We start from the raw sequence: 14986 nt of genomic DNA on the forward strand, positions 1-14986 counted from the left end.
GTTTGGAGAGACACCAAATTGCGTCAATACCAGGACTGGCCAGATGATATACCCTTATGGGATAATCCGTTATTCCCGCACTTGCAGTCCATAGAGGGTACTCACATTTGGTTATCTTTAGGGATTACTGCGCCGCGAGACTTCTATAAGGACGGCATTATCTATTCCTTCTCCCAAATCCAAGAGAAATTTTGATTGGAACGTACTCAATTTTTTAGATATCTACAGATCAGGCACGCCTTGCAGGAACAATTTAAGGATCGGAACAGAGTCATTTCCTCCTATCCTTTAATTGGAGTCATAAAATCGCAGGGACTTAGGGGCATAATATCAGCTCTTTATACTTACCTGTTGGGTTTACGGATGTCCTCACAGCCCATACTGGCTGAGACTAGATGGAAAGGGAACATTCCCCATCTTACTGCAGAGGAATGGACGGATGCACTGGAGGCTGTGATTCATGTGTCCCCCTCGGTTAATAACAGACTCATCCAATTGTTTATGCTGCACAGTAGTTATTGGACTCCTACCAGGCTGCATAAGATGGGGAGGATGTCCCAGCCTAATTGTCTTAGATGCACTCACAATAATGCTGACTTCTGGCATATGATGTGGGAATGTAACCATATCAGATCATACTGGCGTGATATACTTGAAATTTTATCATCTTTAGGTATGGGCCCTATACCTCTATGTCCCAAGATATGTCTGCTGGGTATTTTAGATAATGATGGGTGGACTCACTATAATAAAATACTCCTGAGTGAATTCCTATTTATGGCCCGCAAAGTGATTGCCATTAAGTGGATGGCAGAGGAATACCCTACAGTAGGTATCTGGAAAAAGCTAGTAAACCAGATCATACCTTTTGAAAAAGTACTGTATGTGAATAGAAAATGTCCTGAGAAATTTCAGAAAGTGTGGGGTTTATGGTGTGAATCTAACCTAACTACCTCGTCTGGCTCTGCAGTCTCTATAGATTCTTGAAACGTTATAGTAATAAATCTTACACGATTATCATGATTCTAATAGCTTAAACTTATTATTACGGGTGTATGCATGTCATGTATAGTGAATTTAACGCAACTAAATCCGTTGTACTATATTTTATTGTACTTATATCAGAAAAAGTCATTTTGCATGTTACTGTAAGCTGTATAAGAATACTTTGTGTGCATATGTCTGTACCATGGAAGTGCCTTGTTACTCTTTTTCAATAAAACGAGTTTAAAAAAAAAATATATATATTTTAAGGCTCCTTCACAGACCTATCATTGAAATTTAAGATTCCCCATAGGGATTTCTACAAGTACTTACAAATCAGACATTTTTTTCTCTGGGGTGGGCCTCCCCGTATCCTCTGACACTTGTAAAATAGTGGAAATCTTACGAAATCCTTTAAGTACCCTCAAGGCCCCATCTCTCAGCTATCCCCTTATGGCGGAGAGATTAGACTCACCACTGACCCCTTTACTAAAAAAATGGGAATCTATATTAAGTTTGAATATCTCCTTAGAACAATGGGAAACTGCATTCTCTATTATACGGGTTTCTTCTAAATGTATAAACCATCTTGAAAACTCCAGGAAAATCCTTTACAGATGGTACTATACACCCTACAGATTATCTAAGATGTACCCCCTATCATCCCACGTCTGCTGGAGATGCTCAGCAGCTAAAGCTGATATGGAGCACGTATGGTGGAAATGCAGAGACATCAAACCGACTCAAATATGTAATATCCCAATCTCACTATCTATAGCTCAGGCCTTACTCTCCGCTGATTTAGACTTATTTCCCCAAACTATTAGAGTAGTTGCCACTCATGTAATTGTGGCTACTAGAATGAAAATTGCCTACTATTGGAATAATCCAAACCCTCCTCCACTGACGGAAATTATAAACGCTGTCAACAACAACAACTGTCTGTATGAAATGTTCAATGCTTCCATATCCAACAAACGAGCCAAGTTTAAACTCGCATGGGATTATTGGCTTCACTCCAAATTTAATACAGTCCTAACAGATAGGTGAAGTCCTATAACACTCCTTGTCACTTAACCAACCCCCCCCCCCTTTTACCCCTCCTTTGTTTCTATTTCCTTCCCCTTATTCTCCCAATGTTACTTATAGTAATGTCCATATGACCTGCTCTGTTAATTGCTAGGTTGATAATGATGGCACCATGCAGAGTTTATAATAAGATTTATAATGATGGTTAATACTATAGACAAAACATACAATTTGTATTCTGTATGTAACACTTACCTGTTCTTTTTCTTCTGAAAACAATAAAACATATGTATAAACAAATGGGGCCCTCATTCTTGTGATTGTCAGGGGCCTGATCAGACACATATCGGCTATCCTGTGGCTAGGGGATAAGTGCTTGTCAAGGGACAACCCCTCCTTTAAGTGACAAAAACAAAAATGCTGAAAATAGTCACCTGAAGATGCTTTCCGTATTTTACATACTGGACTATTTTTTTGCTTGGTCCCAAAGGAATCCCCAGATTCTTCAAGTCTTGCTCAGAGCAGAGAACCTATGGACAAATAATGCAGCACACATATGAGCAACACACAGTAACAAAGCAGCGTCTTCAGTAAAAAACAGTCACATCGGCAGATGAAGGGGATCTCCAGAATAGTAATATTAGATTGGTGAAGGGTCTTACTTAATAATATACTTTTAGTAGTGGTTGTGACTAGCATTGCAGCTCAGATCCACTCACCTGAACAGGACTGAGCTGCTCTGAGATGTAAGGTGAGGTACTGTATAGGCGCTACTAATATTACAGCGCTGTGCCTGGTGACCAATGAAGTGAATGCAGCACTCAATGGAGCACCAAGGCACCTTCAAGAAGCTGACTGGCAGAGGTGTCGAGACTCAGATAGGCTACCGATTTTATAGTCCTGGAGAGCTCCTTTAAATATAGGAATAAGATGAAGAGTCAGACTCACCAAAGCGTCTATGTCCATCATTTCTCGCTCAAACACGTCAACGAACTGCGCCAGCTCCAGCTCATTCAAGACGTCTTTCAGCGTTTGTTTGTTTGGCTGACATTCTGATTTCTGCACAGAAGCCTGCCCCCAAAAAAAAGAGAAATACTTTCACACAGTGCTCCAATAAATACACTGCCACTGTAAGTCCAAAAAGTCATGAAAAACTATAGCATGGCATTAAAAGGCTATGGACACCTTCAGGGCAATTTTTCTATGACTGCATTTTACTGATTTTGGGCTCAAAAACTAGATTTTTGTACTTACCGTAAAATCTATTTCTCTTCTGTTCATTGGGGGACACAGGCTTGACCGTGGGTATAGCTGCTGCCACTAGGAGGCGACACGAAGCACAAAAGTGTGAGCTCCTCCCTTCAGCTATACCCCTCCTACAGGGACCAAGCTAAATCAGTTTGTGCAAAAGCAGTAGGAGAAGCACGACAAAAAACGGAAACCAAACTCTGTACAAACCCAGAACCACACAGGCCAGAAAAGGCCTGCAAACGAGAGAACGGGTGGGAGCTGTGTCCCCCAATAAACGGTAGAGACACGGTAGAGAAGTACATAAAATCTAGTTTTCTCATCCATATCATTGGGGGGGGGGACACAGGCTTGACCATGGGACGTTACAGAGCAGTCCCAAGGGTGGGCATAAACAAAAAAAAAAAAACGGCCAATCAGAGAACCGCCGTCTGCAAAACTCTACGCCCCAGAGAAGCGTCAGAAGACGCCAAGGTGTTTGTACGCTGTAAAATTTGGAAAAAGTATGTAAAGACGACCAGGTAGCTGCCTTACACACCTGAAGGGCTGAAGCCCCATGATGCACTGCCCAAGAGGCCCTCACTGCCCGAGCAGAATGAGCAGTAACCCGGAAAGGTGGGGCCCGGTCACTGACGTGGTACGCTTCCACAATGGCCAAACAAATCCATGGGGAAATGGAAGTTTTAGACGCAGCCAGCCCTCGTCTCGGCCCCTCTGGAATTACGAACAGGGAATCCGTCCGCTGGAAAGATGACGTCTGGGACAGATAGATGTGAATGGCTCGCACCAAATCCAGGAGTGTGGTGCGACTGCTTACGAGGAGGAGACGGGACCGGACAAAAAGAAGGGAGAATGATCTCTTCATTGAGATGGAATGCTGACACAACCTTCGGAAGGAAGGACTGAACTGGGCGAAGGACTACTTTGTCCTGATGAAGGATCAGAAAAGGTGAACGACAGGATAGAGCCGCGAGTTCCGACACCCTACGGATGGAAGTGATTGCCAACAAAAAGGCGACCTTGTAGGACAGGAAGCGAAGAGACACCTGCTGCAAAGGCTCAAACAGTGAAGACTGGAGAGCGCTGAGCACTAGATTAAGATCCCAAGGATTCAACGGAGGATGGAAAGGGGGCGCAGTGTGTGCAACCCCCTGCAGGAAGGTCCGAACCGCAGAAAGCGAAGCCAAGTTCCGCTGAAAAAGAATGGAAAGAGCTGAAACTTGCCCTTTGAGGGAGCTGAGAGTCAGCCCCAAGTCCATGCCTGACTGCAGGAAAGACAAGAGTCGCGGCAAAGAGAAACGAATGGGAGACAGCTGGTGACGCTCACACCAACTAGGACCAAGTAGGACTTCCAGTTCCGGTGGTAGATTCGGGAAGACGACGGCTTTCTGGCCCGAATCATGGTCTAGACAACAGCATCCGAGAAACCCCGAGCCCTTAGTATGGCGGCTTCAACAGCCATGCCGTTAAATGTAGCGATCCCAAAATTCGGGTGGAAGATCGGTCCCTGCGACAAGAAGTCCTCCCGAAGAGGAAGACGCCAGGGTTCGTCGGCGAGGAGAGTGACAAGAGATGCATGCCACACTCGGGGGCCACGAGAATGACAGGCAGACCTTCGGACCTGATCTTCCGGAGGAGACGCGGAATGAGAGGAAGAGGAGGCAACACGTAAGGAAACATCAACTGACTCCACAGAATCACTAGGGCGTTGCACGCCAGGGCCATGGGATCCCTGGAATGAGCGACGAAGTTCTCGACATTGTGATTGAAGCGGGAGGCCATGAGAGCCATGTCCAGCCTACTCTATCGCTCGCAGATGGCTAGAAAAACCTGCGGGTGAAGAGCCCATTCGCCGGGATCGAGACGCTCCCAGCTGAGGAAGTCAGCGATCCAGTTGTCAACGCCGGGGATGTGAACTGCCGACAGCGGCGGAACATGGCTCTCCGCCCATCTGAGAATCAGAGCTGTTTCTGCCATGGTTGCCGGGCTCCAGGTGCCGCCCTGGTGATTGAGGTAGTCCCCGGAGATGGTTGGTCCAATGCAGCAGAGAGAGACGAATCGCTCTCGACTTCAGAATGTTGATTGGGAGGGAGCGCTCCTCGTGTGACCACACGCCTTGAACGGATAGATTTCCCAACACTCCCCCCAACCCCTGAGGCTTGCGTCCGTTGTCAGCACCGTCCAAAGAAGAGGAAGGAAAGAGCAGCCCGACGTCAGCATCGGGGACACCAACCACCACCTGAGTGCCCGGCGGGTAGGGGAAGAGAGACGCATGGGCCGATCCAGGGAGGCTGAGGAACGGTTCTAATTGGTTAGAATGGACCGCTGAAGAGTCCTGGTATGGAACGGAGCATAGGGAACTGCTTCGAAGGCAGAAACCATGTGACCCAGAGCCTGCATGCATTGATGAATAGGAAGAGGACGGGGCCACAACAAGGGGAGAATATGAAGACTGAGAGTGAATAGCTTCTCCGGGGGAAAGTGTACCCTGGCCTGAAAGGTGTCGAGTAACATGCCCAGAAAGGTTAGCTGCTGAGATAGATAAAGACATGACTTCTGCCGGTTCAGGATCCATCCGAAGCGTTACAGGGTGTGCAGGACTGTGTGCAGGCTGTCCGCCATTGCCCGGAATGACAGACCATTTATCAGGATATTGTCTAAGTAAGGGATTCCCCCTATACTTCTGGCATGGAGCAGGGCCATGACTGCCGCCAGTACCTTCGTAAAGACTCTGGGAGCTATGGCCAGGCCGAACGGGAGGGCCACAAACTGGTAGTGAAAGGGACCCATTGCGAACCGGAGACATTTTTGATGACTGATGCAGATGGAAACATGAAGATAAGCGTCCTTGATGTCTATCGAGGATAGGTACTCCCCCGGTTCCATGGAATCAACGACCGATCTCAAGGACTCCACCCGGAAGTGGCGGATCCGAAGGAAGCGGTTGAGCGCCTTGAGGTCCAGAACGGGATGGAACGTCCCCTCTTTTTTGGGGACCACAAAGAGATTGTTTTCACGGGTTCAACTCCAATCTTGCACAGCAACCAGGACAATCACTCCCTGCCACAGAAGTGTGTGAATAGCCTGAAAAAAGGAATTTGCAGCAGAGGAAGAGGTCGGAGGAGACGAGCGAAAAAACGGGACGGTGGGGAGGACCTGAATTCCAGCTTGTAACCCTCTGCGATGACCTCTCTCACGCAAGCATCCGAGACGTGAGCCAGCCAAACATGCCGAAACAGATGAAGCCGGCCGCCCACCCGATCAGAGGGCGCCGGACGCTGCACGGCATGCAGAGGAGGTCTTGGGGTTATAGGACTTGGAGCCCTGTTGACGGGGACTCCAGGAAGGGCGAGGTTTGAAAGAAGGCTTGCTCTTCTGATCCGCGGCAGATTTGCCAGTTGCCTGCTTGGAGCTGGAAAAACTCTGAAAGGGGCGAAAAAGAGGTTTGCGCCTTTTTGACTTCTTGAAATTAACCCTGCTCTGTGGTAAATGAGTGCTCTTACCACCTATAGCGTCAGAAATTATCTTGTCCAGTCGTTTGTCAAAAAGTCTGCTGCCGGTAAAGGGCAGGGCCGTCAGGGTTCGCTTTGAAGCATTATCTGCCGCCCAGCAGGAGAGCCATAGGGTATGGCGAATAGCCACCAAAAGGGCTGACGAGCAAGCCATAAGCCTGGCCGCGTCCAGAGATGCTTCACAAATATACGCACTGGCATGGGAGAGCTGCAGGGCAATATCGGCCAGTTCCCCCGAGGAGAGACCCTGATGTAAATTATTTGCCCACTCACCCATCGCTTTGCTCAGCCATGTAGAGGCAAAAACCAGTCACAGTACTTTGCTCACTGCTTCAAAAGAAGATTTAGCTAAAGATTCCAATTTTTTTATCCCTGATATCAGAGGATGTGGTATGTTTTGCCAAGCGGGATACTGGCGGCTCAACTATAGGTGAGGACAACCACTTCTTAGTGTAAGCGCTTTGGCAAGGCAAAACGTCTATCAGGAAAATCCCACTCCTTGGGAAGAGAGGAATCAAAATCCTGGTGGTTGGGAAAACATTTGGACGAGTGACGAAAAGGAGGAATGGCCCCTGGATAGAGTGCAATGCGCACCGGAGGCTTCTCCAAAAAACCCCCAACCCCACTCCCGACAGGAGAAATACGTATGGAGGGGACAAGGCCTCCGTGGGGGAACACAGTTAAGGTAACCTGAGAAGGGGAGGGAGTAGGAAGGAGGGGAGCACCTTTTTTTTTTTTTTGGGAGGGGGGGGGGGAATACTCCTGCCCCCCTGGCTCCAGCCGGATCACCACCTTCGGTGTGCGGCCCCTTGGGGAGGGCCGCTAAACCGGAAACAGAGGGACTTGTAGTGGGTGGCTGTGGTGATCCGAAGGCTGGCGGGATGCAGAGGCTTTGAGAACCTCTGGTCTTTCTTGACCTCTGGAGACCGGGAAGGAGCAGCGGTCTCCTGTCTCCTAGAAGGGAATTCAGGCAGCTAGGACCGCCTGAATTCCCGCTAGAAGGAAAGAAAAAGAAAAATCAAAAAAAAGGGAAAAAATTTGCAGACCTGCAAAGCAGGGAAGGTCTGCCTCCTACAGACACTAAGCTAAAACTGATTTAGCTTAGTCCCTGTAGGAAGGGTATAGCTAAAGGAAGGAGCTCACACTGAGTGCTTAGTGTCCGCCTCCTAGCGGCAACAGCTATACCCATGGTCAAGCCTGTGTCCCCCAATGATACGGATGAGAAATCATTTTTTAAATTGGTCTTCATTAAAAATGTTTAGCCATTTTTGAGATACAGGGGTTAAAAATCAGTCTGTTTAGAGATTATCACTTCTCAGTTTAGTCAGCAGACATCTCACATGAAGCCTTATCTCTCATCTCCTGACCTAATAGATAATCAGTTAAAGGGAACCTGTCATGTGGATATTTGATTATAATCTAACTAATTATATACAATCATTAACTACTAAAAAGTACCTAAGGGTACTTTCACACTTGCGGCAGGACGGATCCGACAGGCTGTTCACCATGTCGGATCCATCCTTCAGCTATTTCGCCCGTGCCGCCGGACCGCCGCTCCGTCCCCATTAACTAAAAAGTCCTGCATGTTCGACTTTTTAGTCCTGCGGCTTTCACCGTGCACCGCCGTGCTCCGCCCCGTCCCCATTATAGTCAATGGGGACGGAGCGGCGGTACGGGCGAAATAGCGGAAGGACGGATCCGACATGGTGAACAACCTGTCGGATCCGTCTTGCCGCAAGTGTGAAAGTAGCCTTAGATGTATTCACTTACTGGTGTGACAGATGGTTACCTCATAATATACACACAAAGATGCCACATGCCGCATGCTAATGAGCTGATTTGAGTCCAGCGTGATGTCATTGAGTCCAGTGTATATTTAATTCAGAGCTATAGCCATTGCCCTGCCCACCTGCTGCTGATTCATATGGAAAAAAAACGTCAATCTGCAGCCGGTAGGCGGGGAGAGTCAGGAGCTCATGAATATGCAGGACTCATCATTATCAACTGGAGCTTTTCAATACAAGATGTTGGCAGATTGACTAGGTCAATTAAAGAAAGTGACCCAGCATTGTGCTAAGAGAATCAGTCACTTATTTATGTTGCCCTTAGTTAGGACACCATAAAACTGGTAACAGGTTCCCTTTAAGCCATATTCCTATCAGCTTGATAAGAATTTAGCTATAATGAGTGCTAGGAGATCAGAGATAAGGCTTCAAACGACATGTCAGCTGACGGGAATAAGAAGTGATAAATCTAGGAAACAATAAATCTAGAAATGAATGATAAAAATAAACAGGAGACGGTACTGGCTCCGGTTAATCTCCTGGTGATCTAATGGTGGGGCTTAAGACAGGGCAGAGGGGGGAGGCTCCTGCTGCAGCCACTTGTCTTACAGCCTGCCACTGGACTGTGAGGAGGAGGGGAGACATGGCTGAGCTCCAGGGACACATTTCTTTATTTATTTCTCACTGTTAATTGTAATATAAACCAATGGCATTATACGGTCTGGAGGTTTTCTGTACTGCCTACAGTGTGTATTGTATAGTACTGTATAATACCACTACTACATCACTGTTGCTACAGATCAGAATACATACCTCAGCTACTGCAGACCTTCTTTATGAAAAGGACGAAGGACTTTCATATCATTTAATGATGGCTACAAACCTCCTGTAGACTCTGCACCGTTTCAGCGGCAGCAGTGTGTATTAAAAAGAAAAATGCTGCCGCTGCTATAGTTTATAAAGAATATCAGCTCGGAGGCCTGTGACCTGTACAAATGAACTAAACCTTCGATGCCCTTTCATGTTTTTCTATCTGGACAGTGGTGTTCCTCGCCACCCACTGTGCAGGGCATTTATTTTTAGGATCTCTGGGGTTTACAACAGCTGGACTCTCATCTATCAGAAAGCGATGGCATGACATAACTTAGTAATATGCCATGGCTTTCTGTCATGGAAAACCTCTTTAAAGGGTCATCCCACAAACATCATGGAACAACAAGAAATGACGCACAGGGATGGTTGTAGAGTCGGTGGCAGCCATATAGACACACATACCCAAGCAGTGCATTTCAGTCCACCACTATTCACTGCTATAGGACTGGCAGAGCACGGTCAGCCCCATGGAAGTGAATGGAACAGAGGATCAGCATACACGCTACTGCTCCATTCAGAAAGCGGACTCTATCCCGAAAACGGGTGATCAATGCCATTTGAGGGACGGACCCTTTAAGTAACGAACGAAAGATTTCAATACTCCACAATCCTAGTCTGATGTTATAATTAAATTGCTGCACCCTGCGTAGGACTTCACTGATTTATACATTTGTAAAAGGGGTTGACGCTATTAAGGGTTACCTTTGTTTTGAGAGGAGTGTTGCCTGTGGGATCAGCTTGGTTAGTCAGTAGATCAAACAGAATAAGAGATCCTGAAGAGGAGACACAATAGTGCAGAGTTAATATGTGCGTCTACTAGTCTTTGCATTTACTTATAGTAGAAAGTGACTTTCATTGGCTAGTATCCCACTCATATAACGCAGGTTACCGCTTATGAAGGGGAGAGTGGATGGCTCATTATACTGTGGGGAAATCCTGCAGTCCCATCCTATTTAGAGTGTAAGTGGATTTCTGGATCAGGACACTATTCACACTTCTCCTGATAATAAAATTTGCAATAAAGGTATGATTACTCAGCTTAGGTGAACATGCTGCATAATAAAAGAAAAGTGAGCACAAGTGACCCTTGGCAAGAAAGCTGATGAAATGCCATGACACATTCCAGACACATCACATGTAATGGGGATTTCCTGACCCAGATTACGTATAGTCACAAAACGGGCAAAGATCAGTAAGACAGTGAGTAAAATCATCATGCCAGCATTGTGACAGACTACATCTCCATACACAAGGGTCAAGGGTAATAGGCAGATTTCTACACAATCATCTAGTCAGACGCAATAGGAACAAACAACTAAAGTAAAATGTCAAATGCTGCCATGGTCTTCTTATGGAAAGCACTGTTATCTGCTGATTTTACCAGAGGACGCTGTACAAATGAATGGGAGACGTTCCATACCTGGTTACCATGAGCCTGCCATTGGAGGGGCTGCTTGATGCTGCAACACTCTACCCTGTCTCCATTATGTTGGTCCGCACTTTTAGGATAGCCATAACTCTTCCATTGCTGTGAGCTAAATGCTTGCTCAGCGATGGCTATTCCCCCCAACCGCCAATACACATGCCTGCTGGGCTCCACCGAGCATGCATGTGTTCTGAGCGGGAGAAGGGAGTTTGCCTCTGCCAATTTCCCTTGAGAACAAAGGATTGGGCACGTTGAGTCTCTGCCATATAGGGAGAATAAATACTTCCCCAATTCACATTAGATGGTGGCCGATCCGTCCACAGTAGGTGGGCTAAGCCGATGTTCATCTAATATATAAGGGCACCTTAACCCCGTTAAGGACTCGGTCCTATTTCACCTTACGGACTTGGCCATTTTTTGCAAATCTGACCAGTGTCACTTTAAGTGCTGATAACTTTAAAATGCTTTGACTTATTTTGTTATTTACAACATTCATCTGACAGGTTAGATCATGTGATATTTTTATAGACCAGGTTGTCACGGATGCGGCGATACCTAATATGTATACTTTTTTTTATTTATGTAAGTTTTACACAATGATTTCTTTTTTGAAGCAAAAAAAATATAAAATCATGTTTTAGTGTTTCCATAGTCTGAGAGCCATAATCTTTTCAGTTTTTGGGCGATTACCTTGGGTAGGGTATGATTTTTGCGGGATGAGATGATGGTTTTATTGGCACTATTTTGGGGTGCGTGTGACTTTTTGATCGCTTGCTATTACACTTTTTGTGTTGTAAGGTGACAAAAAATGGTTTATTTAGCACAGTTTTTATTTTTTACGATGTTCATCTGAGGGGTTAGGTCATGTGATATTTTTATAGAGCCGTCGATACGGACGCAGCGATACCTAATATGTATACTCCCCCCCCCCCCCCCCCCCCCTATTTTTTACCAAGGTACTGACAGTTAGGGACCACCAAGAAAACGAGATTTTTGTATAACTTACCAGTAAAATCTCTTTCTCGCTCTTTCCTTGGGGGACACAGAAGACCTTGGGTATAGCTCATCTCCATAGGAGGCGTGACACTAAGTGAGAACTGTTAAGCCCCTCCTCCACAGCTATACCCTCAGCCTGGAGAGAGAGACTACCAGTTGCGTGTCCAAGTAGTGAGAAAAGGCAAAGTCCAAAAGTGGAACCAACAAGCCAACTACCCAACGGGTAAAACAAACTCGGAAACCGTGCAGAGAAGAACAAAGAATGGGTGGGTGCTGTGTCCCCCAAGGAAAGAGCGAGAAAGAGATTTTACTGGTAAGTTATACAAAAATCTCGTTTTCTCGCCCAGTTTCCTTGGGGGACACAGAAGACCTTGGGACGTTCAATAGCAGTCCAAGAGGGGAGGGACCACAGCACCAAGGCGAAGCACCCGAAGGCATCAAGAAAACCGCCGCCTGCAGACCAGGCGGCCCAAGGCGGAATTCGCCGAAGCCCGAGTATGCACCCTGTAGAACTCGGTAAGGTGTGCAAGGAAGACCAGTGACCGCCTTGCACAACTGCATGGCCGAAGCCCAATGCCTCCGGCCCAGGAGGAACCAACAGCTCTGGTGAAATGAATGGTGACACCAAAAGCAGAACCCTGCCCTTGGTGCGGCAACCACAGCAATAGCCACTCTGGAAAAGCGGAGGAAAACCACTCTGGAGGCCGTCAACCCTTTGCGCGGACCTCCTGGAAACACAAGAGACCGAACGTCGACAAGAGTCGGAGATCTCCAAGTAAAAACTGCAAGGCCCAAACAACGTCCAAATCGGTGAAGCGTCCGTTCCCGGGGGTGGGAAGGAGAGGACGACTGCCTCGATGAAATGAAGACAAACACCACCTTCAGAAGGAAGGAAGAGATGGAACGGAGAACAGCCCTGTCCTGGGAGAAGACAGAAGGCTCGGAACAAGAAGGGCCGCCACTCAGGCACCAGTCAGAGACACGATGGCTACAGAAACACAACCGTACAGGACAGAAGGAGTAGAGAGAACTTCTGTAACGGCTCCAAGGGAAAGATTGGAGCGCCAAGAGCCCAGTATGTAGTTCCCAGGGCGGTACCGGAGGGCAGTACAAAGGAACCCAAGAGCCGCTCCACGGAAGAAGGTCCTGACAGGCCCAGAGGGCCGGGGAACGCTGAAAGAGGAAGGACAGCGCTGACACCTGATACTTCAAGCAACAGAGTCCCAGTCCCAGGTCCAGGCCGGACTGGAGAAAGACAGAACCTGGAGAGAGAAAGGTAGAGTGGGGAACGCCCAGCTTCCCACAGAACCCCAGGTAAAACCCTAAGTCCTACAACAGATCCTGGACGAAACACGGCCAGGAGCGAACACTAGCGATCCCACTAGAGTCGCCTGGGCAAGCGGGTGAAAACCCAATGATCAGGCGCAGACCCGTAACACGGGCAGAACGGTCGGTAGAACTGGTCCCGTCGGCCCCCGAGCAAAGTTGTCCCGTATCCACCCGGAGTGGGGGAGCAGAAGGACAGGAACCGAAGGGTCCGCCCAGCAACCGCCAGATGCCAGGCTAAAGCCCAAGCCGATGTAGCCACCACAGGAAGACGGACTACAGTCCCGGTGTGGGAGATCTAAAGACAATCTTGACCAAATGGTAGTCCTCCCAAGTTACCGAGAAGGTAAGTCCATAGCAGAAACATTGTCTAGAATGGAAAAAACGCAATCTGCACCCAGCGGGAGGACAGAACGCGGTAGACCCGGTAACTAGGCACACAGCTAGTACAGCCAGTGTGGACAAGGGGGACTCAAAAGGAACACCAGATCCATCCACATGAACAACCATGCTCTCCCCGAGGGAAGGGCAGTGAAGGAACAGCCTCTGAAACGTGGCCAGAACAGAATCCACATCGGAGTGATCTGTACCGAGTGGGAGCCAAACAGAGCCGGCGAGAAAAGGCAGTCGAGACAGAGGCCGGCATAACATCCTCCAACCGAAAGGGGTAGTGGGCAACAGAGAAGCCATAGGACAGCTCAAAAGCAGAACCCTGCTACACTGAGACGCCCGGTTCACCGCCTCGCAGAAGGCGAATACCCTGAAGAACCCAAGGTGGAGGTCCTCCGGACCTGGGTAAGTGAGCACCCAAGAGAAGTTGGGTGACCTTCCCAAGAAGAGCGGCCCGAACCTGCTAGCAGATCAGACTGAAGCGCCGAGGGCGCCAACCGGAAAGAATCATACCACACTGCACCCGAAGAGGAGGAAATAATAGTAGGCGAGGGGACCGTAGTCCCGCCAGAGCCAACATAGAATGCGAAGGGCGCTGTAGACAGCACTCTCAACCATGTGACCACTAGCGCAGGGAAACAATGCCGCGGGAGAACGAATGGGTACGTATCTAGGAACCACGAACACTTCCTGGGCGGAAGGGCCAACGAAATGAATGAGTACCACCCAGCTCGGTGCAGTAGCGAGCAAGTAGAGCCCGTCTACTTATATATAAGGTATTCATTTGTTGTTTATTGGACAACACCTTAGGCTTACACAGGTGGACAGAATGATCTGCAAACACAGTCTCCCAAGAGAAAAATTATGTCGCAGGAGGAAAGGAGGCATACGTACGAGTAGCCCCGTAAGCAGTGAGAAGGCCAACCCACCTACGGGACGAGAAGGCATACACGGCCCAAACAACTCACAAGAACGTCCGCTCACTGCAAAAAATATCACTCAGCGAAGAGGGCCAGCCACAGAGTGCCACAGTATCTAGGGAAGTGCAAAGTGCAAACTGAAAAGGAGTTATGCACAAGACTAGTATGGTATGGTATGCGATGGAACGCAAACTGACCGCCCCGAAAGGGGGGAAATGTACCTGGCAAACTGCAGTCGGTAAGAGTGCAAAGGCCCGCCCCAAAAAGGGTGTGATGCCCAAGGCCGTACCTACGTCAGAGAAGTAGGGCATACCATACTTTGCCCAGAAGGGCGCCATGCACATGGCCACACAGTATCCAGCAGGAAAGCAGGAGGTCCACCTAGTGAAAGGGGGACATGCACAGGGCTATCCTAGCATTAAGTGAGTGTGCAACAATTCACCCAACACCGAATTTTCGTGAGAGTGTAACTACTCCGCCAATGAAGGGGAACAT

The 14986-nt window shown here is 47.9% G+C and overlaps 1 protein-coding gene across 3 annotated transcripts in view; it reads right to left on the reverse strand.

The window, feature by feature from the left end:
* Window positions 1-14986, reverse strand: part of DDHD2 (DDHD domain containing 2) — a 91530-nt gene that overhangs the window by 25831 nt on the left and 50713 nt on the right. For all 3 annotated transcript variants that reach the window (XM_040414757.1, XM_040414755.1, XM_040414756.1), the window contains 3 exons: window positions 10136-10206; window positions 2962-3084; window positions 2448-2543 (listed from right to left, as the gene is read on the reverse strand). In XM_040414757.1, the coding sequence (XP_040270691.1) occupies window positions 2448-2543; window positions 2962-3084; window positions 10136-10206 (290 nt within the window). The remainder of the gene's footprint in view (window positions 1-2447; window positions 2544-2961; window positions 3085-10135; window positions 10207-14986) is intronic.

The sequence above is a fragment of the Bufo bufo genome, chromosome 1 (genome assembly GCF_905171765.1).
Source record: "Bufo bufo chromosome 1, aBufBuf1.1, whole genome shotgun sequence".
NCBI classification, from domain to species: domain Eukaryota; kingdom Metazoa; phylum Chordata; class Amphibia; order Anura; family Bufonidae; genus Bufo; species Bufo bufo.